This window comes from Macrosteles quadrilineatus, unplaced genomic scaffold (genome assembly GCF_028750875.1).
Source record: "Macrosteles quadrilineatus isolate MER2022 unplaced genomic scaffold, UCM_ALF_1.0 Scaffold_5__1_contigs__length_97177068, whole genome shotgun sequence".
Classification (NCBI taxonomy): Eukaryota; Metazoa; Arthropoda; class Insecta; order Hemiptera; family Cicadellidae; genus Macrosteles; species Macrosteles quadrilineatus.
In genome coordinates this window covers 33,549,171-33,571,810 of record NW_026542598.1, presented here as the reverse complement: position 1 = coordinate 33,571,810, position 22,640 = coordinate 33,549,171, and the positions used below count along the sequence as shown (strand labels likewise).

Sequence of the window (22,640 nt, the reverse complement as noted above, 5' to 3'; positions counted from 1 at the left end):
GTACACTCATTAGTCATTAAACACCAACATTATTTTATTTTACTAGCTATATATTAACTTTGCTTCTTAAGATTGGCACTCGCATATATAATATAAATATAAATATCATTTTATCTTTATGTATAGTTATCTGAGACCTGTACGAACAAGAACAATCAAAAAATATATCTAAAAAGAAGAATATTTTATCTATAAAACTGTCAAAATAGTTAGAAGATCAAAATAAACTATATAATCATTTTTACATGTTTTCTTTACAAATTACAGAGAAGTTTACTGGTAAGAATTTTAACAAAATTAACTGCTCTAGATTAAATATAAGGTTTATTGGTAAAGTATAAAAACAGTACATAACAATAAAAGGCAACATATAATAATAACTATAGCTGCCCTGTACAGCGGCCAACCTTCTCCATAATATTTTTGTCCAGAGCTGGGGCTACATCTTTCTTCCTGAAACAAACATTTTAATCTTGGTAAAGAAAGTCACAATTTTAAAATACTCAAGGGTACCAAATTATGCGGGTTGGTGTAGTTGGTAGTTTCAAATAAAAAGGTCTTATTTTACAATAAATTACCATAGGTACCCTTAACTAAAAGTTTTTAACTGGTTTATTCCGCCTACAAACGTGCGACACAAACTCGATCTTTGAGGGGCTTTCATTGCTTGTTAAAGACACATGTTAACCTCTTGCCACATTACCAAGAGTTATTCTTCTTGCTAGAAGAATAACTCTTGTTAATGTGGCAAGAAATAGATATCTTCCTGAGGAGGATCTAATTGGGAAGCTACAGGCTTTTATCGGACGCCTGAACTTGTAACTTCAAGAAAACAACTGTATGGGGTGCGCAATAATTTTATTTTTGGATGAAGTGCTTTATGGTCTTGGCCTGCCCCTGTTAACAGTTTTAACAGGATCAGCAACAGGTAAATTAAACCTTTTATATTTTGTCTAGGCCTATATTTCCCTGATCAAGTTAGTGCAAAGAAGTTTTTGTTGAATAATAGTTGTAAAGGCTTTAATTTCCTGAATTGAAATAAGTACCTGGGGACCGAGCCATGGCGTAGTTTATTTTGAATTTTAAAGCAATATACAGGAATGGATGCTATAGAAGAATTTGAAATTTATAAAACAATCAAAATTCAAGCTAACACATTATTAAGCGACAAAATCAGTTTACAGTCTAACGCTCTGTATGATACTCTAATAAAAAAACAAGAACAGCTGATGAACAAGGAGCCGAGCTGTACAAAGTCCACCGCCCAACCATCTTCCGCATCGCAGTCATGACCCTCATCTGCAACTGTGCGCACGAGGTTGGGGTTGGACATTGTAAGTTTTTGTCAGTAAGCCTACTCGTTTTATTCATAAAACGTCTATGACTGTAAATAGTATATGTCCGTGTTTCGCATTTAAACTCTTGATGACCCTTTCGAAGTTACAGTGTTAAATGTTCTTGTAAAAGATCTCATGATGAGGACTTAAGTCCTTAAAACCCGTAATCCATAAGGACTAAACAGGATCAATCTGGCAGTACTGAGGTAATTTTATACCTTTTATAGTTGGTTCATTGATCTTGAGACAAAACAACTCAAATATGAAAATGAATATTATGTTATTGATATATTTTAACGTAAACAGTAGGGCAATTACAATGTTGGTCATAATTGTTTTTATACAGTAGGCCAACATTTGGTGGCTTTTGTTCATAAATTCGGACTACTTAACAACTGTTTGGATTAGGCGGTATAGTTCATCTTCCCGTTGCGAAGCACGGGCACAGAAGCTAGTAAATTATTAAGTGATTTAATAAATAACTCTATATATAATATTTACAATAAACTATACCTTCAAAAACCTGGCTGTTTAACGGATGATATGGCAGACACACACTTATCTCACTAGGTGCTCTTCCTTAAGTTCTTTTACGGAGTACAGCGGCCTATAATTAGTATTCCTTTCAGCGCCTTCTGAAGGAGGGTGCATCCATCTCCTGCAAATGAGTAGGCAGTTATGAGTTGCAGTTAATAGTAGAACGAGGATAGCTATTCTAGGTAAGTTTGAGACGACAGCAGGAAAAGTCTATATTTTGTGCTCTTCTGGTATAGTACTCCTGCACCCCAGTGGCGGATCCAGAGGGGGGGGGCAGTCGCAGTTTGGAAATATAGGTATGTCATATATTTTTGACTGCATGTAATACAGTAGTGCATACAAATTGCGTAAAATAATTTGTCACACTAACTTAGGACAAAGAAATGGTATAAAACTGCCATTTTTGAAGACTTAGTTTAAACAAATTTTTGGGGAGGGAGGGGGTACCCCCGAACCTCTCAGACACCCTGGTCCCCCCACCCTTGTGACTGTTCTAGATCCACCACTGCCTGCACGTAATCTTTTCTAGGGTCAGGATATCAAGCACTACGCCGTGAGTACCCTTAAGCTACATTTCCATTCCTACAAGTCGCAGGCACAAGTTGAGGCACATGTCGCACGTAGTTTGTCATGCCGTTTCCATTCCAGGCACAAGTCCCGCCACTTCAACTGGCAGACAAGGCAGTGTTCTCTTTTATTGTGATGTGGTGAGGTTCGGTGGATGATTTTGATTATATTGTGTTCTACAAATCACCATGGATGACATAACAGCCTCTGATTTTTTATTTATGGCTGGTGCATACAATGAACTTAGAAGAAAACTACCTAGATAGAGGATAAGAAGTTTTTTGGCTAAAAGAGCATTGGAAGGTGCATTTAATCAATTGATGAGAGATTTGCGCCGTGACTTGAGCCAGGATGTTTCCATTCCTACAAATTTGGAGATTTGTGCCGGCACAAATTTGCAGGAATGGAAACGTAGCTTAAGATCCTTTAAGATTGGCCGGCAATGATCCAAATGCCGAACAACTGTAATAATACTAAAGGTTCTGGACAGCATCGTTGTATCATCTGCAAATAATAATGTTTTCCCATTCAGATTAAGGCAGGATTTTGTATAGGTTAGGCCTAACTTATACCCATAACCTCATTGACGGGTAGGGCAGTCAAAATCGATGCAAAAATTAAAAGCCGAGTAGGCTAAGTTTATGGGAAGATTTCATTAGCTTAGTGTAGCCTAATGTTTTTAATATCATAAAATAAAAATGTCTTAAAATATTATTAGACTAGCCCAGGCTAATCATGGGGTTACAGCTCTTTTGCTTGATGCATTGAAATGGATTTGGTGAAGTATAACTACATATTACAACAAGTACTATTACCCCTGATCTATTTAACTGCACAACTATACTTATTATTTATTTTAACGTCTGTGATAGAGCCTATTTATTTGATAAGCTATGCATAAAAATGTGACTGTGATAATAGGCCTATATCGCTATTGATCAAGTAGCCTATATACCGTGAGTTAATGTGTCTCAGACGAAGTCTATAGTGATCAGTGATTATTAAACGACCAATAAAATGGGCCTACTTAATTACTTGATGTCTTTAAGATAGCTAAGTTATTTTGTTAGTAGTATCAACTAAGTTTAGACTAACCTACAAGGTTTATTATCACACATAAAAATGTTTTGATGGCCGTTGCCCTAGCGGTAGGTTAGTTGCGCATTTGCTACCTACAAAATCCGGGCCCTGTAGGGTGGGTTATAATGCGGTAGAATGGCGATAAACTTAGGTTAGTTGCCCATTGACGCCTTGAACAATAGATCTCTTGAAATTGTAAAGAGCAATGAAGCTTAGGCCTACGAAAAAGCCAGTCTACCGAAATAGGCAAATCATTATGAATTTAATGTGTACCATGTAACCTTGTAAGTTATAGCCATCCACCTCCACCTGTCACGTGAAGCCACAATAATCAAAGAAAAAATCACACTACTCCAGCTGCTGAGAGTATCAAATACGTATAGGCTATGTTATAAAATGCTAAAAACTCAAATGAAGTGGTTTGCAGTGCTCCGCAGGGTCAGCCCCTAACATTGTGCAAATGACTTCTTTTTGTATTAGTAGAAGCTCATGGACAAGGGGGGAATGGCCCCAAAGTTGGATTCCATATTGATTGAAACAGCCCAAAATAGGCTAGTTTGAGATATTCAATATCGACAAAAGGCTTGAGTTTCCAGAATAAACATGAAACTCTCGATAGTTTTTGCTCAAATTTGTGATGTGAGTTTTCCAGTTTAATTTACTATTGAGGTGGAAGCCAAGAATTTTTACTGAGTGGTCTGATTGTTTAATAGAGAGTGAGAAATCAATTTTCTGGGTCTTGGATTGATTACAGATCAGTTTATTTGCAGAAAACCAGTTTAAAACACTCCTATTAGAACGAAAGCGCTATTGTAATTTTTTAAAATTGTTCTGCGTAAATTACACATTCGACAGGAGTGTTACATGGAAGATCATTTACTGCGATTATAAAAAGGAAAGGGCCTAGGACCGAGCCCTGTGGAACTCCTGCTTTAATTGTGGTCAATGTTGAGTGTTTACCCTCCACACTAACATATTGCTTCCTATTAGTCAGATATGATTCAAGCATTTCTATTGTGTTTTTGCTAAGTCCATAGAATTTGAGTTTAGCCAGCAAGATGTCAAACGGGATGCAGTCAAAAGCTTTTGTTAAATCAAAAAGTAGCATGGAAACAGTATTTTTATTTTCAAAAGCATTAATAATATAATTGGAAATGTGAGAGACTGCCATCATAGTTGATCTGCCAGCTCTAAACCCAAATTGAGAATCAGTCATCAAGTTATTAGAGTCAAAAAAGTTATTTAACTGTTTTAACATGAGAGCTTCGAAAACCTTAGATAAGATTGGTACTATCGAGATTGGGCGATAGTTTTGACATAGATTCTTGTCACCCTTTTTATAAATTGGAGTTACTTTTGAGACTTTAAGTTGGTCAAGAAAATAGCCATTACGGAGACAACTATTAAATACGGTGGAGAGGGGTGTAGATATGTAGTGTATAATATTCTTGATTATGTAGTTTGAAAGCCAAAAGTGATCCATAGATTTAGAATTTGAAAATTTTGAGACTGTTTTTATTACCTCATTTGGTGTAATAGGTATCCATTCAAATTTAGAGACGCCCAATTTTTGTGTAGATTCCAGTAGTTCTCTTGGTGTGTCTTGAGTCTGGCCCACTTGATTGGCCAGTTCCTCAACTGAATCTGTAAAGTAGGTATGTGTTTAATTTGTTAGGGTCAAGAGTAACATGAGATGTGCGTGTGGTTGTATTTTCCTGTGTTATTATGTCCCAGGCGGCCTTGCATTTGTTCTTTGAATTGTTAATGTATTTTGCACAGGCTAATTTTTTAGCAAGGTTTAAATCCTTCCTGTACTGTTTTTTTAAGCTATTGTAGATATTATAAGCTGCCTGAGCCTTTACAGAATCAATTTTCCTTACTTTTTTTTAAAACTATCACTATAATAGGTGATTTTATTTTTCACTAGATTAGTCTTATTATCTGATCTAAGCTTTTTCTTAACAGGTGGAGAACAATAGTACCAGAGGTTAACAAACCTATCAAAAAAACTATCAAACAATGTTACTGGGCTACTCTCATTTTCTGTAATGTCTTCCCATGACTCGCTCTGCAGTACCTCACGGAAAAGATTGAGATTTTGTTTATTTTGTTTCCTAACAAGAACACTAGGCTGCTCAATAGATAGGCCTACATTTTGTGAGCTTTTGCAGGCAGGTCTATGGTATTTAAAAAGCAGTGGATCATGATCGGCCAAAGCGCCTTGCAAAATTGAAACTTTGTAAAAATCTTGAGAAAAATTGACTAATAAGTTTATATTATCTAAACAGGCATCGTTTCTTGTAGGGAATTTATTACTACATTTTAGGTCAAGTGATCGTAGTAGGTTCGTGAAATTAATTGAGATTTGTTCCTCCATCTTGGCCATTTCAATGTTAAAGTCCCCACAGACTATGGGCACTTATTGTGACTATCATTATTGTGGTTCTGGCACTTCAACATGAAAGGAAGAGTAGCCCTCGTATTTAGTCCTAATTTGGGTACACTTGAACAATGGACATTGAGGAAAATAGAATCAGACGAACAAAGGATATGAATATAGTTACAATCAGTGAGGTCAAACAGTTTAAAATTACGGGACCAAAGAGGAAACATGGTAGCAATTATGATACACTTCCATATGGGTTTAAAATTAAAAAAACTCACCAAAATCCAAAATCTCAACTCCTGAATCACTATCACTATCACTCCAGTCCTATCACCCCAATATCCACCTCATTCCACCCATTTTGTGATGACAAAAATGGTTCTTTAAACTGTAGTAGTTGTAACTTAGGCCTAAATTGAAAATACACACCTAAAATACAAATTTGTATGACAATTGAAATTGACAAACAATAAATTCTCCAAAATCAAAATCCAACCTCAAACTCGAGCTAGAGCAGCAGCAGCAGCAGCAGATCTAGAAGAGAAGAAGAAGAAGAAACGCAGAACAGAACAAGAAACGAGACGAAGGAAGGCTGAAATTTGGGTGGAGTAGAGGTAATTCAAAGAAGTCGCGGGAATTTTCAGAAGTGTAGAGGGTAAGCGACCGCACCGCGAAACACGTGACCACGGCGAAGCCACGCCCTTCCCCCAGAAGGGAGGGGCCGGGACCTAGCTGACCGAGTTGAGTTGTCGGTACCAACTTGATATGTGATTTAAGTGAAATGGTACCTAGGTGAAAGGTTGCCTAAAAGAAGGCCTCCCTATCTTTCTCCCCTCCCTTCGCGGCCATTCTCTTCATTCCATGGCGTTTGGTAAAAATACTGACTCACTGACTGGTTGGTATGACTGCAGCCATCAATTACGTTTTCTGCTGGGATGCTGGAAAATTACAATGCAAACAAGCTGCATGGTAATGTTTTTATCGAGACGCTAAGCACGAGCCTGGGATATTTTTCACATCAATTACTTCAGGCTATACCTAGGGTTTGCGGCAATATCACTTAGATAAAATCCATTGGTGATTTGGTGGGAGTTGATCCCGCAATCCCGGCCAGATCACATAGTTTTATGGTTTTATCTATGTGGCAACTAATACCAGCATTGACTTTGTCAATGATACCAGGGAGTTAGTTAAATTAATTATCTATGCCCACGACCACCTTTAACTCCACTCCATTCAATTTTGTGGGCGCACCTAGTTATCATTCAACTAACCATAGGTCATAGACTAACCAGTTTTATCTTTGATACTATTACCATAGATAAAACATACTCACAATTCAACCTCAACTCTTCTACTTCTAGAATTTCCGTTATCCCCAGGAAACAAAATAAAAGTAGGCGCGCGTCGCGATTTTCCCTATCCCGCCCATCTTAGCGCTGGCGTTCTTGCCTACCACGGGCTGCTCACAGCTACTCGCGGCCGGACCGAAAAACGGTTCGCTTCAACACGGGCGCGATCACTCCAGAAGTCTACCTCGATGGTTATCCCAGCAGAAAACAATGTTAGGAATTCACTCACAGTCCTGCCAATCGAAGTGTTAGTGAAGTATTATAGCTCAGTGGTGAAGTGACCCAGTATTCATTGGTATGGTTGGTACTACTTGTACTTCTGCTTCAATCTTCAAAATCTTCATTGCATTCATTATTCATTTCTCAATTCTCAGCTCAGTGCCTCAGTCAGGTCCAGGTGTTTGTGTTTGTTTATCAAGACAAGTTGAGGTTGAGGTTAGGTTTGGTTGGCAAACACGTTGGTTTTAGTTTAATGTTTTCTTGGTTTTATTTAAGGCCTACTATACTTACTTGGTTATGTTGTTAATGTATTGATGATTGTTGTAAATTGCGATATATTGCAGATTATTTCAATTCATAGTTGAGCTTAGTAACTCATATTGTTATTTTTCTTACAAGCTTTTTAAGTGTTGTTGCTATGGGAAAGAAAGACAAGAAAAAGGGTAAAGGTGCCGAAAAAACTGCAGCAAAAACTGATAAAAAGCTCTCTCAAAAGATGAAGAAAGAATTAGCAGTAAAAGGAGAAGTAAGCCTGTTTCGGTACTTAAAAATACATTATTTAGGGTAACTTAGACTTCCATATCTGTTGGCACAAACAACTGAATGAAAATATCAATTATTCGATCAATATATCATTTGGTTAATTAGGTAAGGTTAGGTTAACCTTACCTAACTAACCAAACAATATATCAAATAATCAATATATCGATCGAACTGAAGTGATAAACTTTAAAAAATCGTACCGGTAGTTAATTCAGTTTTTTGTGACAGCAGAACAATTTTTGCACCATTGTTTTCAGGTAAAAATCTAGTTTTTAATGATATATAAATTACTATAATACTCTTGGTCACCCTCATCGCAAGAATTTCCATGAAGTATAATAATTATATAAATATAATTATACAATAATTAGCATAAGTATATAGGCTATATATTTATTTAGATAAATATACTAGGATAGTTTAACTGCAGCCAGGGGGGTTGGTGAGCGAAATAATGTTCAATCGGTTCCCAGAAAGAGGCGCGTGAGATACGGTTACTTTTGAAACTGCCGGCCGGCAATAACACATATTTTACTACCGTATATAACTACCAACCTAAATCCCCTTGGAGGAAATATTTTAATCTGAAATGGTGACCATACGAATGTAGGTATTTCAAACCAAGTATGAATGGAGATGAGTGCAGGATGAGTGGCACCAACTTTGTAGTCTTGTTAGTGACTCAGACCGACATGATCCTTAGACAACAGCTGTTAATTAATACTCCGAACACCTATTGGCAACTAAGGGACCAGTGGCAGTCCCAGGGGGGGAATGGGAGGGATGCACCACCCCCAAAATATTTTATATTTTATTAGCTAACATAAATACTATTAGCTTGAGCATATTTTAGAGCTCAAATACATATAAAAATAAACCCCCCAGATCACCCGGTGGTCATTCCCCCCCCCCCCCCCCCCGAAATGAAATCTTTGCCTTGTAATTAACGAATTAGTCTAATAATCATGAATAGGTCTGCGGATCATCGTAGTACTCACTAGTGCGGTAGTTAATCCACACCAGGGAGTAAGCTTATCGCATCCACAGTGTCAAAAAACTCCATTGTGACATCTATTAGGACCACTGAGGTCATAGTATTATTATGTAGAGTATGATCATCTAAGTTACTTGTCCAATTAAACACCGGTCACCTAGTGTAAATGAACGTTTTAAGTTAAACAACTTATTTTCTTGTTTTGATAGGCCTAAAGCATGTGACTAAGCCAAGGCTATATATTATGTTTAGGCTTAGTAATAATCTGTATTGCATTGGCACTTCTTTCTGTTACAGGACGAGATAGATAAAATTATTGCTCAAATTAATGAAGAAGAACGGAAACAAAAAGAAGTTGTCATAAAATCAGTCTCATCTCCTTCTTGTAGATCAAATTTTTCATTTACTGCACACCCTGAAAAAGATGAACTCATATTGTTTGGTGGGGAATATTTCAATGGTCAAAAGGTAAGCGTTGTAAACAGTTTCCAAACAACCTTCTCTCTAAGTTAACATAGTGAACTTAGTAGAAATTACTTGTGTGTCTGATGAATACACGAGCACTGTTTTAAATTGGTAAGAATTCAACCGGGTACTCAGTGTACATTGAAGAATCTCGAGTAGGCCTACCAGATCTGATACATTAACGTAACCAATGATCTTTAACTGAGTTGTCGCTAAAAGGATGTCCCATCGGTCATTGTGTAGCCTACTTAAAAAATCACATGATTCAATGTATTAGTAAAAAAACACACGTGATGCTCCAAACAGGAAAAAGGTAGCAGCAATTATATCTTTTTATTATATATTTTAAATATGTTCTACAAAATGAAAGTGAGATCCCATGCGTGAATTGCTCATTTTAATTGTGTTCAAAAACTTTCCAAAGATTAAGTTAGGCTACCTGGTTTGCTGTTGTAAGGTAAATAAAGCCACAGTACTACTTTACAATAACTTACATTTAATGTTTTAATTTAATATCTACATGATGAAGAGTTGTAGCGGTTAAGCTCCACTAGATAATATACCTACCTCGATCACGTTACAATTATCAAAAAGTAGCCTGTTCAAATCCATTTTCCTACAGTCACCTGACAAAGTGGGCTTTCTAGCACTGATCATAGTACCGGTATAGAAAGTTGCTAATTGCTGCTTTTACTTACTTTTGATGCACTCCTTTTTTTGTCGCACACCAATATTCTAACCAAACAACACAATACAGCGTGCTTTTATTATGCTCCCTGTATAATAATCCGTGTATGCTTGGTAATAGGTTGGCAAAACTTAAAGATACTAAGATTAATCAGCCGTTGCAGTGTTTCCCATTTCGTTGAACACTTGGATTTAACCTAACCTAAAACGTGTTGTTTAGTGTTTGTAGGAAAAATATAATGTGAAACACAAGTGTAAATTGCCTTTGCTGTACTTGAGAAACTTTCCTCACTCGCCTGCTGCTTGTGTGTAAACATTTCTCTCATCTGCAGCTAAGTGCTACTTGGCACACTAGTTACACAAATAACTATTTCATTAACTGTTTTATCTCTTGTTTACATTCTGAATGTGGTTAAACATTCAGCTGAACGATCAGCCGTGTTAAAATACAATTCACATTTGAAAAAGAAAGTTATAAAAAAAGTACGACAGCATCACTGAATCTTGTGAAAGCAAGCGCTAGAAATACACGCAAGAGGGGCAAGGCCCTAAAGGAAATTACCTTTTTAGAATTACAATTCATCGTTCCACTAATCACAAGCTTGAAAATTAATAACACCTAAATCGTAAATATTGATGAAATAGGACAGCTAGTGAAGCAATGTAGGAGAAAACAGAGAAAAGATTGTATTAAGTACCTAGTCCTGAATGGATATATGTATAACGGACGTTCGGCTACATGACACTGGGTTTAGAGTTGAAAATTTACCAAGGAAATAATATGCAGTCAGCCAATAGTTTGTATTGTTTCAGACTTTCTTGTACAACGAGATGTTTATATACAATATCAACCGAGGAGATTGGACGATGCTGAAGGCCCCGGCTGGCCCCCCGCCACGATGTTCACACCAAGCAGTGGCTCTGCCTATTGGTGGAGGACAGTTGTGGGTGTACGGCGGAGAGTTCGCCAGTCCTACACAATCACAGTTCTACCACTACCGTGATCTCTGGGTGTTCCACTTCGCCACTCATCTCTGGGAGCAGGTCAAGTGAGTGTAGGGTTGGTTATGGATTTTTATTTTTTACTTTACAAAAAACTTTCTTAAAAAAAAAATTTATTTTTGTATTATACGGAGGCCACCTTTATACAGCGCGCTGCGTGGCGTTTATGTTAGGATGGGTTATCATACATTTTTTATGACTCATCTGGTATCGTTAAATTCATAACAAAACGAGAAAAGTCCTACAAAAATATTTTGTAGGAGGCGCTGTAAAATAAGTGGCCTCTGTATAATACGGAGGTACCCAAAAAACTTTCTTTTTAGGCTGCTTCTTTAGCTGATTTTTAGTGATTTGCCTATGACTTATGTTTCAACCCACATAAATTGTGTTTGGAAACTTGCTTGGAATAGCTGGAAAGTCTATACAATTTAGAATTTTTGTTTACTTTTTACAGAGTTTAGAGACTAGTTAACCCTTATCCAATGATTGGTAAAATTATCTCTTACGCACCAGTCTTGTAGGCCAACTCTCATTAAATTTAAAAAATACACTTAAGCAGGAATGCCATTTGAGTAAAAGTAAGTTATAAGGTTTGCACAAGAAATATCAGAACTGTCTACCTCATTGTTTTAAATTCACCTTTTTTTTATTAGTTAATTAATTATAGGCCTATGCCTACATCTTTAAATGCCTAAGTAAAATTAAAATCTAGACACAAGAAATGTTATTCTCTTTATCGATCATTTTTAAATTTATATAAATTGGTATAAACTTAAGAATATTTCAGTGCGCCTGGTGCTCCTTCTTCTCGAAGTGGTCATCGTATGATCTGTGTCAAGAAACAGCTGTTTGTGTTTGGCGGTTTCCATGACAACCTCAGGGAATACAAGTACTTCAACGATGTCTACAGTCTCAACTTGGAGACACGTACATGGACGAAAATAGAACCTGTTGGTATGTTCTTTTATCTCTTTTCTAGTTTTATAACTAAACCAAGTCTTACAGCTAATACATATAAGGTTTTTGTCAATAAAATAGAACTTAAATGAGGTTCAGTTGAGGCTTAGGATAGTGTTAGTAGACTTCTCATTCGGTTGTAAAAAAATACAGTAACAAAAAGCAATAACATCACCAGTTAAGACTGTTTTCTCTCCAATATTATGTCGATCTTATGTCTGATGTTATATCTCTTGTGCCATCGAGAGAGACATGTAACCATAAATAAAATCTGTAAAATACTGTAGGCTACCTATTCGATCAGTGGTAGTTTCTAAAAGGCATGTAATACTTACTTTCTCTGTATTATTTGATCAGTGGTCATCATCCGAATGTTTATCCTTTGTACTGTGTTTAGGTCGTATATTGGCAAGATTTTAACCATATGCTATGATTCTTTGTTTTTTTTTACATTTACGTTGCTATTTTGTAGCCATCATGGCAACCACTAAAAGCCAATGTTAAAATTTAAAAACTTTGAGTTACTTTTAAATTATATAGGCATTATCAAAATTTGAAATTGTTTCTTCTTAAACCTTCCAAACATTTGTCAAACAACCTTGGTAAGTTTGGCTAAAATATGTTCAGCTGTTATTGTGTGATAGTGTTAGAAAGATTCCATTGAAGCCAATCCTAAAGAGCTTTGCTTCACTCCACTCAATTATATTTTCTTTCTTTATTTAAAGCTATGGAAAAATCTCTTAAACTTACAAAATGTTATTAGGCACACCTCCTGCGCCAAGATCTGCTTGTCAAATGGTGGCGACTCCTGATGGCAAAATCCTAGTCTTTGGAGGCTACAGCAAAGTGAGAGTTAAGAAAGTTGAAGATAAAGGAACAATTCACATGGATGCCTTCTTATTGGGACCTGACAGTGAGTACGCTTTGCTTTCTGCAAAATAATCAGTTATGGTAGTGTATCATATCATCGTATATCATCGTATATCATAAGAATTCAACTATGTAGTAGATGTTTATGAAATGTGATAAAAGGGTTGTATTCTTTTAACACGTTCGCTGCGGCCCATCAAATGGCAGGCCTAGCCCCAGTGCTGCGCAGCCCGCAGCGTCGAACAAACCTGATTGCCGGGTGATTAACTTTAAAATTTCGGGCTGACTAATAGCAAATAACGTGCAGTGATGTCCTGCTTTATGAGAATCTACGTAATTCCCTTGAACACTCACACATAGCAGCACTGCTTGGAACGAAGCCGGCCCCATTGTATTGCCAATTGTAGGGAGAAAGACGGGACAAGTTGATTTTTAAACTTGCCAGACAGGAATTTTACTGGGAAATTTACTACCAACCTACACCACAAGAAAAATCAAGTCACACACTATACGCTAACGTGGTATAGGTCTGCCTTCTACTGATGCTAGAGAAAAAACAAAGATATAGGAAAGGCATTGCCGAGCGTTCCCGATCGGGTACGCACACACTCTACGGGCACCCGAACACTGTACCCAATCGGGATTGGCCGAATACAACGTGTTAATGTAAATATATCGAATGAAGTAAATATAGTTTGGTATAAACATACAACATATACTTGATACTATTTAGTAATCTAAGGCCCTTTTTGACGCCATTTTCATTGTTGACTAGGTCTATTGTAACTTTCTTATTTAATGACCAATAAAGATTTATAATTTTTATGATTATGATAAATGGATTGTTCATGAAAGAGTGTTTTTAAGTTAGCCTAATTATGCGGTTTGGAATATTATTATTATGACCTTAAGCCTCATTATACAACATTTCGTGTTTCCTGAAACTGTTGTCACTTGGAAGTGGCAACGTTGTTCAGTGTAGGTATTTAAATACCCCCGCCACAGCAAACCTGCAGACTATGCGAATTTCTATTTGCCTAATTGGATTTACATTTAATATGTCTCCTTAAAAATATCACATGTATTTCGTATTTAAAAAACATTAGTTACTTAGGTTTGCTGTAATGGGGAGGGTAAAAAAGTTTTTTTTGTGTTAATAGTTTTTTATGAAATAAATTAATTTTCCAAATTTGATCAAAATATGTTCATAAACAAGCAAACTACAACAGTTTACTTATCCTACATAAGAATAACATCGGAATTTGAAAGCGATGGCATGATTTATTTGCTAGAAACTGTGTTTATTGTGTTGAAATGAAATGTAAAAATGATCTACATGTACATGCCGATCTAATTTACCGATACTTGTTTTGGTAAATTAGACCTTAGCCTTTTATTTAAGTATTGTGTAACCTTAACATGTCATTCAGTTAAGTTATTATATTATTTTTATCACTTAAAATGCTAAAAAACAGCCCTCTCTTTCATTTGAAATTTTCAGGTTTATGAAACGACTTCCCCCCTTACTTTGTTTGTGAGGGATCCTACTGTAGTTCTAACTTATATTTTCTATACTCACCCTATTGTGTTTCCAGAACATGACTCGACTGGACAGAAGTGGAAATGGAGTCAAGTGAAGCTTGGTGGAGCGAAGTACTCCCCTCGTTGTGGAGTAGCCCTAACTGGAGCACCAGGCAGTAAAGCTTACACGTTCGGAGGTGTGTTTGACGTTGAAAACGATGAAGACGACGACATCGATAGTGAATTCTACAATGATCTACACTGTCTAGACTTGGAGAAACTTGTCTTCAGGACAGGTAAAGTAATGGTTTCATGTTCCTAGTTTATAGGATACCAAGATTTTTTCATCAACTATATTGTTTTGTGGTTAATGATGTAGAGGCTAAATACCGAACAATAATATAATTTTGTAGTCCCTACCTACTATTTTTACAGTATATTTGAGTTGTGATTTAGAGACAGTTTTAAACTAATGTGACCACTTTTAGTGGATTATAATATAAGCTAATCCCGTGGTAAAGTAACATTTTTTGCTAAAAAAATTTCTAGTGGCCTTGTCTGGTAAGAAAGAAGGCTCCAAACCAAAGAGAAGGCGGAGAAAAGAAAACGACAAAGAGGAAGAAGGAGACGAGGATGGTTCTGAAGGAGAAATGGAAATTGAAGATAAACCAGTTGTAAGTTTCGCCTTTATGTTTATATAAAATATAAAGGTACTTTGGTATTACACGGAGGCCACCCTTATACAGCGTGCTGTGGTGGTTTGGTTAGGTTCTATCATATATAGAAAGTATGACTCATCTGGTATTGTTCATTTCATAACGAAAAAAGGAAAGTCCTATAACCCAACCTAACATAACAGCACGCTGTAAAATATGTGGCCTCCCTATAATACCCAAACCCAAGTACCAATATAAATACAGTAATCATCCATGAAGTAAATAAAAACTGCATGTCCTTAAATTTAAGAAGGGTACCAGTCGGGAATCCTAGGAAAGTCGGGGATATACAAAGGTCGTGAAAAAGTATTGAGTTCCGGCCGTAGTCAGGAATGATCTAACTCTCAAAAGTCAAAATTTAACCAAAAAGTTAATGAAAACTGTAAAATTCAGTACAAAACAAGTAAAAGAATAAATTAATTTTCCTGTTTAAAAATATTTAAGTTGTAATTTTGTTTCCCATGTTGAGAGGCTAAAATATTTAAAGATTTAACAAATTGGAAATGACCGTAACACTCAGTAACAACAGTGGTGGTGTGGAGGGGTTTTGGCTGTTGCCATGGGAGTTGCGACGCCTGCTGACCACCTGCGCTGTATTGTTTCCAAAAATAGAATCAGTTATAAGTTTTCAGCTGTCTGCACTTGTGTCCATTTTGCAGTTACAACAATAAACTATTCATAATGCTAGCGCTGCAGCATTATCACGTAGATAACAGCCATTGGTGATTGGTTGTATTTGAACCAGGGAACTCGTGGACACAAGCACCACGCTCTACAACTACCCCTAAAATGTGTGGCCTAAAACTTACCAAAAGCTTGAATGTGTCTTATCCTCGGATAGGAAACACCAGAAGTGCAGAAGGTGTCAGACGACGGAGTGTTCACTATGACAGTAGGTCCAGCCTTGACCTCCAGTGATGCCAACACATCAGCTGTTGCAGAAAACAGTGGTGCCACCCCGACACACCCTCGACCTCGGATGAACTGTGGTCTGGCAGTCAAACATGGCACCCTGTATATGTACGGAGGACTGTTTGAACAGGGAGAGCGAACTTTCACCCTCAGTGACCTTCATGCTTTAGGTAAGAGTATTGTTTTTCAAGTAACAGTAATTTTTAAGTTTTTAGCGAATTTCCCATTACAATATTTCAATATTTGTTTAACAATATTTGTCAGTTGAACAGTCAGATTCCTTAGCTTTTCATTAATATTGGTGAAATAATGTAATGGTAATATTATTATTTTTGCCACTTATTACTTCTTCGTCAAGGACATTTAAGCTGGATCGCTGTTAATAAGAAGACACTTAAAGTTATTTCACTCACTCGCTCTAACAGTTCGATCGACGTTACAAAAATATAATTGTATTCACAGGGATCTATTACAGAGGTACTATTATTTTGTGATGCTCACTGTTATGTTGGAAGATTCAATCAGCGGGATAGTTGTTATATTCCTTTTTGTAAACAAACAGTTCAGATGACGGTTCAGATGAAGTGTCACCTACATTTCAGTAATAGTATTATTTATCTTACGTTAAATAATTCACACATATAATTAATTTACATCAGTGCACTTTGTCATTGAATAAATCCAACGTCCAACAAATAAAATGATGGTGGAATAATTTAACACAAAACCCTCTCTTAAAATATGGGTTACTTAGTTATACGACCTGTCAATCAAACAAATGTATAAATTTATCTGTAAAATTGTATATCTTCCCCTCAGATCTGCACAAGCTAGATGAGTGGAGGACACTAGTTACATGTGACGTTGCTTCTCAAGAGTGGCTCGCCTCATCTTCAGAGTCGGAGGAGAGTTGCAGCGACGACGACGATGACAGTGAAGAAGATGAGGAGATGGATACAGACTGAGTGATAACATACGTGCTCCATAGCATGTATTGTCTGTGTATACAAGATTACAAGGTAAACGAGGATTTTTTTAAAGAAGTCAATGAGTGTGGCTCTAAGATGTTAAAAAAAACAATAAGATTGTTATAGATGTTATCTTAGTGTCAAGTTTTTTTGGTGGCCACATTAATGTCAACTCTGAAGATCACTCCATTTTGAACTTAATCTGACATTTCTCATCAAGATACTCTCTGAAGATTCAAGTCCTGCATCCAAACAATAAATCAGTGTTATGTTTTGTGTTCTTTTATTGTGTATCTGTTAGCCTCTGGACTCTTTAATTTTCTCAGGTAGGCTAGCTGAGTTCTATTTTTTGAATTCCTTGCTAGCCAATTTTAGACAATCTTTTTCTGAGTTCTCTTCACAACACTATCCTACAACTGACGATTTTTACTGTAGACTTAAACGTTGCACGAATATTTAAATCAATAATTTTATGTTCTTACATGTTTGCAGACTTTGTCGTCAACATAAAAGCATCAAATAGGAAATGACTTATAATCTCGTTTAATTTACCTTTATTTTTTTTTAGAACAATGGGAGAGCCAAATCAAGAATGGTACCACCTGGAAATTATATCTTTTATACATTAATTTGTTTTGTAAATAAAACTTTCATTTTCCTCATGATATTTACTTTTTCCTTTTACTCTGATAAAATAGGACTTTTTCATGAAACTCAAACTATTTACATTGTACCTTTGATGGGGAAGATTGTATAATCAATAATCATTATGTTCTCTGTCACAATTAACATTTGATTTTTTAGTATGTTTGCTCCAAAACAACGTATATACACTATCTTACCTCAGCATATCGAATTCTTCCCAACAATAAAAGAGTAAATATATACTAACTTTTATCTGGATGAACAGTAGGCCTATAAACAACTTTTTTGTATTTAAATTATATAAAAAGTATACAATATAGAAAAAGAACTATCACATGGTAAAAGGTAAATGACAAAGTAGTCCAGGATTTAAAAAATATAATTTATAAAATAAAAATGCCAATATCGAGACAACCTTAAAATAGAGGATTTCTTGATATGGCTCAGGTACGATGTGACACTTGGTTCAACAGAAATTATCAAACTAAATGCATAATACTTATACATGCAGTAAAAACTTACTCTTAAATTAAAATGCCAAATTCATCATTATTTGTATTTCGTTTTGATTCATAGAGTTTGGCAATAGGAACTGATGGGCTATTATGTGTCTGTGTGACCACTAAGCTGTAATAGTACGATATAGCTGTTCTGTTCAGAAAGTAAGGAACATTTGCGTCTGACACCGAAAGGCACGTGGTTGTCATACACTTTTTAGTACAAACGTATTAGCCTACTCAAAAACTGTCCAGCCGTCACGCGGAAGCCTCATTTTGCTACCCAATGTTGCAAAATTAAAGTGTGCTGCAATTAAAAACCACGCTAGTTGTAAGGTGCTGCCTGTAATGCGGTTTTTGTTATCATACACTTATAGACTATTTGTGTAGCCTATTAAGAACGCAAAGTACGTCATTGCCGCTCAAGAACTGTAGACATGAAGCTTTAGCTGAATGCGGCAATTTTGAGATCAACAATGCAGGTCTGTGCTCCTAATACACACAAGATTTTTCCCAACACTATAATTAACTTACACATAGACAAACTTTTTAGTTATATATAAAATGGCCTGTAGACCATCTTTGCTTTTTTTAGGTTATGTTATGTGCCTACCAGATGTGGGTGTTAAAATACAGAAGCAGGCATGTTAATTTTTGTTAGCAAACGTGAGCGAGAAAGAATAAAGGAGGAAATAACCTGTTTAAAAGTTTGCTAATGTGATCATTTCCATGCAGTAGTAGGAAAAGGAATTCGAAAGCTTGGTAACCGCTTCGATAATTGCCTCATTTTGTTTGGCGGATGTGTGGAAAAGTATTACCTAGGCCTATTTTAGTTGCTCTTTCAAATGTAGGCCTAAATAATGTAATTTTTTCTCGTAGAAAATTTTTATTTTATTCTAAAACGAACCTTACTTCCTGAACAGCCCTTACATTTTGAGGGTCTAAAGTTACTCTAGTTGACACAAGCTCAAGTTTAAATCATGTCTTCCAAACATCCAGTTTTTCCTGCAGTATAAGTCTTCATGACAAGAAATTTTTTCCGCCTGGAGTGCAATAGTAAATATAAAAAGAAAAACCGAACGAACCCCAAACATTGCTAAGAAACCTTGTTTTTGACATGTTTTACAGCTATGTGTTTCTTGAGTGAGATGCCTACGGAGAATGCCATGGGACAGTAAGAGCACTTGTACGGCTTCTCCCCAGTGTGAGTTCTCATGTGAACACTCATTCTTGTCTTGATAGACTTGCCACACACTTCACACGTCTTCAACTTCACCTTGCCTTCATGCACCTTCAAATGTGTGATAAACGTAGTCTGGTGAAGAAACGTCTTCTCACACCGGTCACACTTGTAGGGTTCCTCATTGGTGTGTGTTTTCATATGGTCCGATAGGAACCTCTTTTGGAAGAAATTTTTAGCGCATATTTCACATTTGAAAATTGTCTCTTTATTGTGAACCGTTTTAATATGGTAATTTAAATTTCCTTGAGTCTTAAAAGATTTGCTACATTCTTTACATTTGAAGTTCTTATCGGTTGAGTGAGACAGCATGTGGAAATTGAGATCGGAAGGTTTGTGAAAGCCTTTGTTGCAAACGGAACATGAATAACTGTAAATCCCTGTATGTTGGGACTCGTGCTTTGATAACTGGCTCTCTGAAATAAAACTTTTCCCGCATTCTTCACACGTGTGCTGATGATCTTTGTTGCAAAGCTTTACATGGTTTCTCAGATTCGATTCGGTCAAAAAAGTGTGGCCGCAATACTCGCATATGAACATACGAGCACCAGTATGCTTATGAATGTGAATCTCTAATGATAATTTTCTTGTAAATCCTTTCTTGCAGATTTTACAGTTGTATATGTACTCTTGAGAATGGGTTTTAAGTAAGTGTGATTTGAACAAGTCATTGGAGACGAACATATCACCACAGATATCACACAAAATGTCTGCCTCCCTTTCATTACTATTGTGCCAGTTGAGATGCCTCTGTAGATTGCTCTTTAGAGGAAATCCTTTACCGCATCTTTCACAGTAATAATAAAACTCCTTGGTATGTTGCTGGAGGTGGTAGTTTAAATACTTCTGTGATGATAACACCTTGAAACAATACGAGCACTGAAATTCGGACTGTTCCAAATCGCTAATAGAAGGATCTTTATCTTCATTTGGGCATTCATTTTCTACCTGAAAATAAGAAAATATATGTAAAAACTAGACAAATTAAAAGCTGTGAGATACATGGTGATTGACAAGGTACCTGTAAATCTTGGGATATGGCTTGCTCAATTACAGGAATCAAATTATTAAAATAAATTTGACCAAAGAAACAGATATCATATAGCCTGGGGATGGTTAAGAGACAATAAAATACTTCCAGGGTGGCTAAAAATGGCTGGAAAGTACCGGTAATTAAATGATTTAAGTGAGGAGTAGAAGGGAAAAGCCGGTTTTGGACCAACCCCAACAGACCAGGGATTTCCCACCTGTTTACTACTTCCGCTCATCGAATGGCCAGTTCTGGGCCAACCCCAACATACAACAACAATAGATACAAGTTTTACATAAGCTGATTGACAAACTTACCGAAAATGGTTCCTGTTCTCTATAAATTTCTGAATTTTTTGGTTTTTCTTCTGGGCGTTTGTTGGGAATATTGTTATTTTTTAAAAGTTTGTCCACATCTTGAGAACTAACTTCATTGTGTAAAATATCATCAATAATTGGCACTGATTGTTGGATAGTCTTTGAAAAGTTGTCATTAAGCGTTTGTTTAGCAGTCGACAGTTTAACTTCGAGGACTTCAATAGTTTCAACGAGATTTAAGCAGCGTCGACACATGAAAGTGTTGCGTTTTTCTAAGTAATGTTGAAAGTCCATTGAAAGGATTTGCTCTAATTTTGTCCTTACTGGAATTTTATATGATGTTAAAGGAAAGGATTCATTCATGTGGATGAACTGATTAGCAGGTGTTTGTGAAGAAGTACCAACATTACATATTAAACATCTCAAAAGTACTTGATTGTTGGTGGATTCATAACTCTTCTTGATTTCTTCGATTGATACCTAAAAAAGTTAATAGATTTTAGACAATATTAAACAATTCTTGGAAAGGATATGCAATGGACAACTGAAGTCCATGTGAGTCTTTCTTATGCCAACTAGTTGGGACTGGGCCCTGTTTAGAATACTACCTAATTTTTTCTGACTAGCCAGACATGCAGAAAAGTTGCATTCACAAATCAAATGATCATATTTTTATGACTGTTAATGGCCATAGGCTATATTGCTCTCACAATCACAACACCGTTATTGTTTCTGGCAGTCACATCTACGTTATGTTCTTGCAATCAAGGAGATGGGTGGTTATCTTCTTATTACTATTATATCCTAAATTAATTAGATACCTAATGTCCCCGTAATTATCTACCAGATTGCAGCAATAGTTAGATCCCAGTATTCTTACTAAACAATGATCATAAAATAAAACCAACCAAATAACGTTAAATGAATGGGTGCTCGGCTCTAGTCTATTGGGAATCATTCAAAATCTGCTGGTTCCATATAAAATTCAGACTGTTTCCCAATCATCAACATTCACATAGGCCTACAATCCGCGATCAGCTAGAAACCGTATTTCAAAACATAAGTTAGGTATAGCTCTGTTTAGAATTTAAATAGGCCTACGGGTCATTCCATTTCAAATCATCCAATAAAAAAATAAAATGTCACCCATGACCTCAGATTTGGCTGAAATTTTTTTTATTTGTTCATTTGACCATTTTAATAAGATACACCAAGTTTTAAAAAATTATCTTAAATAGTTTTTGAGTTATGAATTTTTGAAATTTTGCTAAATACACTTATAACGGCGCTTCCGAGGTGAAAAGGTTCGGTGACGTTCTTATATACAAAAATCCATAACTTCTACAATATTTAACATAAAGCAATAGTTTTTTCACCAAAATGTTCAGAAAAATCAGAGGATTATAGAAAAAATACATTTGGCTAGTTATTTCTTCACATTTATATGTAATGCATTGCTAAATTTAAATTTTGAGTTATTTTTTAATTTGCAAACAAAAAATCTTTAAAAGCGATTATTGACCAAAGGCATAGCAGTAACCAAAGCAATTTTTTTTTTAATTAACCCTAAAGATATAAACTAAAGTAATCTGGAATAAAATTAATGGTTTTTTACCAGCTAATATTTTTTTTATTCATATAAGTTACAATATGGGTTATGGCGAAGAAATCCTATGAAATCGATAACTTTACTTTGCTATCCAAGTTTAAAACCTATAATATTCATCCAATTGCAAACAACATATTTTAATTAAATTACAATGACTTGTCAATAGTCAATACTTAAAATGTATGCACT

The 22,640-nt window shown here is 35.9% G+C and overlaps 2 protein-coding genes and 1 long non-coding RNA gene across 5 annotated transcripts; 1 reads left to right on the top strand and 2 right to left on the bottom strand.

Annotated features, from left to right (window-relative positions):
- Positions 1 to 307: 307 nt before the first annotated feature.
- Positions 308 to 6,401, bottom strand: LOC128994618 (uncharacterized). 3 transcript variants are annotated; one of them, XR_008490904.1, is made up of 4 exons: positions 6,186 to 6,401; positions 5,044 to 5,165; positions 1,851 to 1,995; positions 308 to 453 (listed from the first exon to the last, which is right to left on the bottom strand). It is a non-coding gene; the product is annotated as an uncharacterized LOC128994618 (long non-coding RNA). The 3 variants fall into 3 exon arrangements; XR_008490906.1 differs by lacking the exon at positions 5,044 to 5,165; XR_008490905.1 differs by lacking the exon at positions 5,044 to 5,165 and having other exon boundaries at positions 6,337 to 6,401.
- A 1,259-nt stretch (positions 6,402 to 7,660) lies between these two features.
- Positions 7,661 to 17,778, top strand: LOC128994503 (kelch domain-containing protein 4-like). Its single transcript, XM_054419099.1, has 10 exons — positions 7,661 to 8,004; positions 9,313 to 9,483; positions 10,981 to 11,216; positions 11,957 to 12,123; positions 12,890 to 13,039; positions 14,592 to 14,813; positions 15,067 to 15,191; positions 16,075 to 16,315; positions 16,965 to 17,164; positions 17,682 to 17,778. Exons 1-9 carry the CDS (start codon positions 7,897 to 7,899, stop codon positions 17,108 to 17,110), a joined length of 1,566 nt encoding a protein of 521 aa, XP_054275074.1. The 5' UTR covers positions 7,661 to 7,896; the 3' UTR covers positions 17,111 to 17,164; positions 17,682 to 17,778.
- A 962-nt stretch (positions 17,779 to 18,740) lies between these two features.
- On the bottom strand, positions 18,741 to 21,315 carry LOC128994851 (gastrula zinc finger protein XlCGF46.1-like). The gene is made up of 2 exons (XM_054419664.1): positions 20,843 to 21,315; positions 18,741 to 20,443 (listed from the first exon to the last, which is right to left on the bottom strand). The coding sequence occupies exons 1-2, from the start codon at positions 21,203 to 21,205 to the stop codon at positions 19,352 to 19,354; spliced, it is 1,455 nt and encodes a 484-aa protein (XP_054275639.1). The 5' UTR covers positions 21,206 to 21,315; the 3' UTR covers positions 18,741 to 19,351.
- Between the last annotated feature and the right edge of the window lie 1,325 nt (positions 21,316 to 22,640).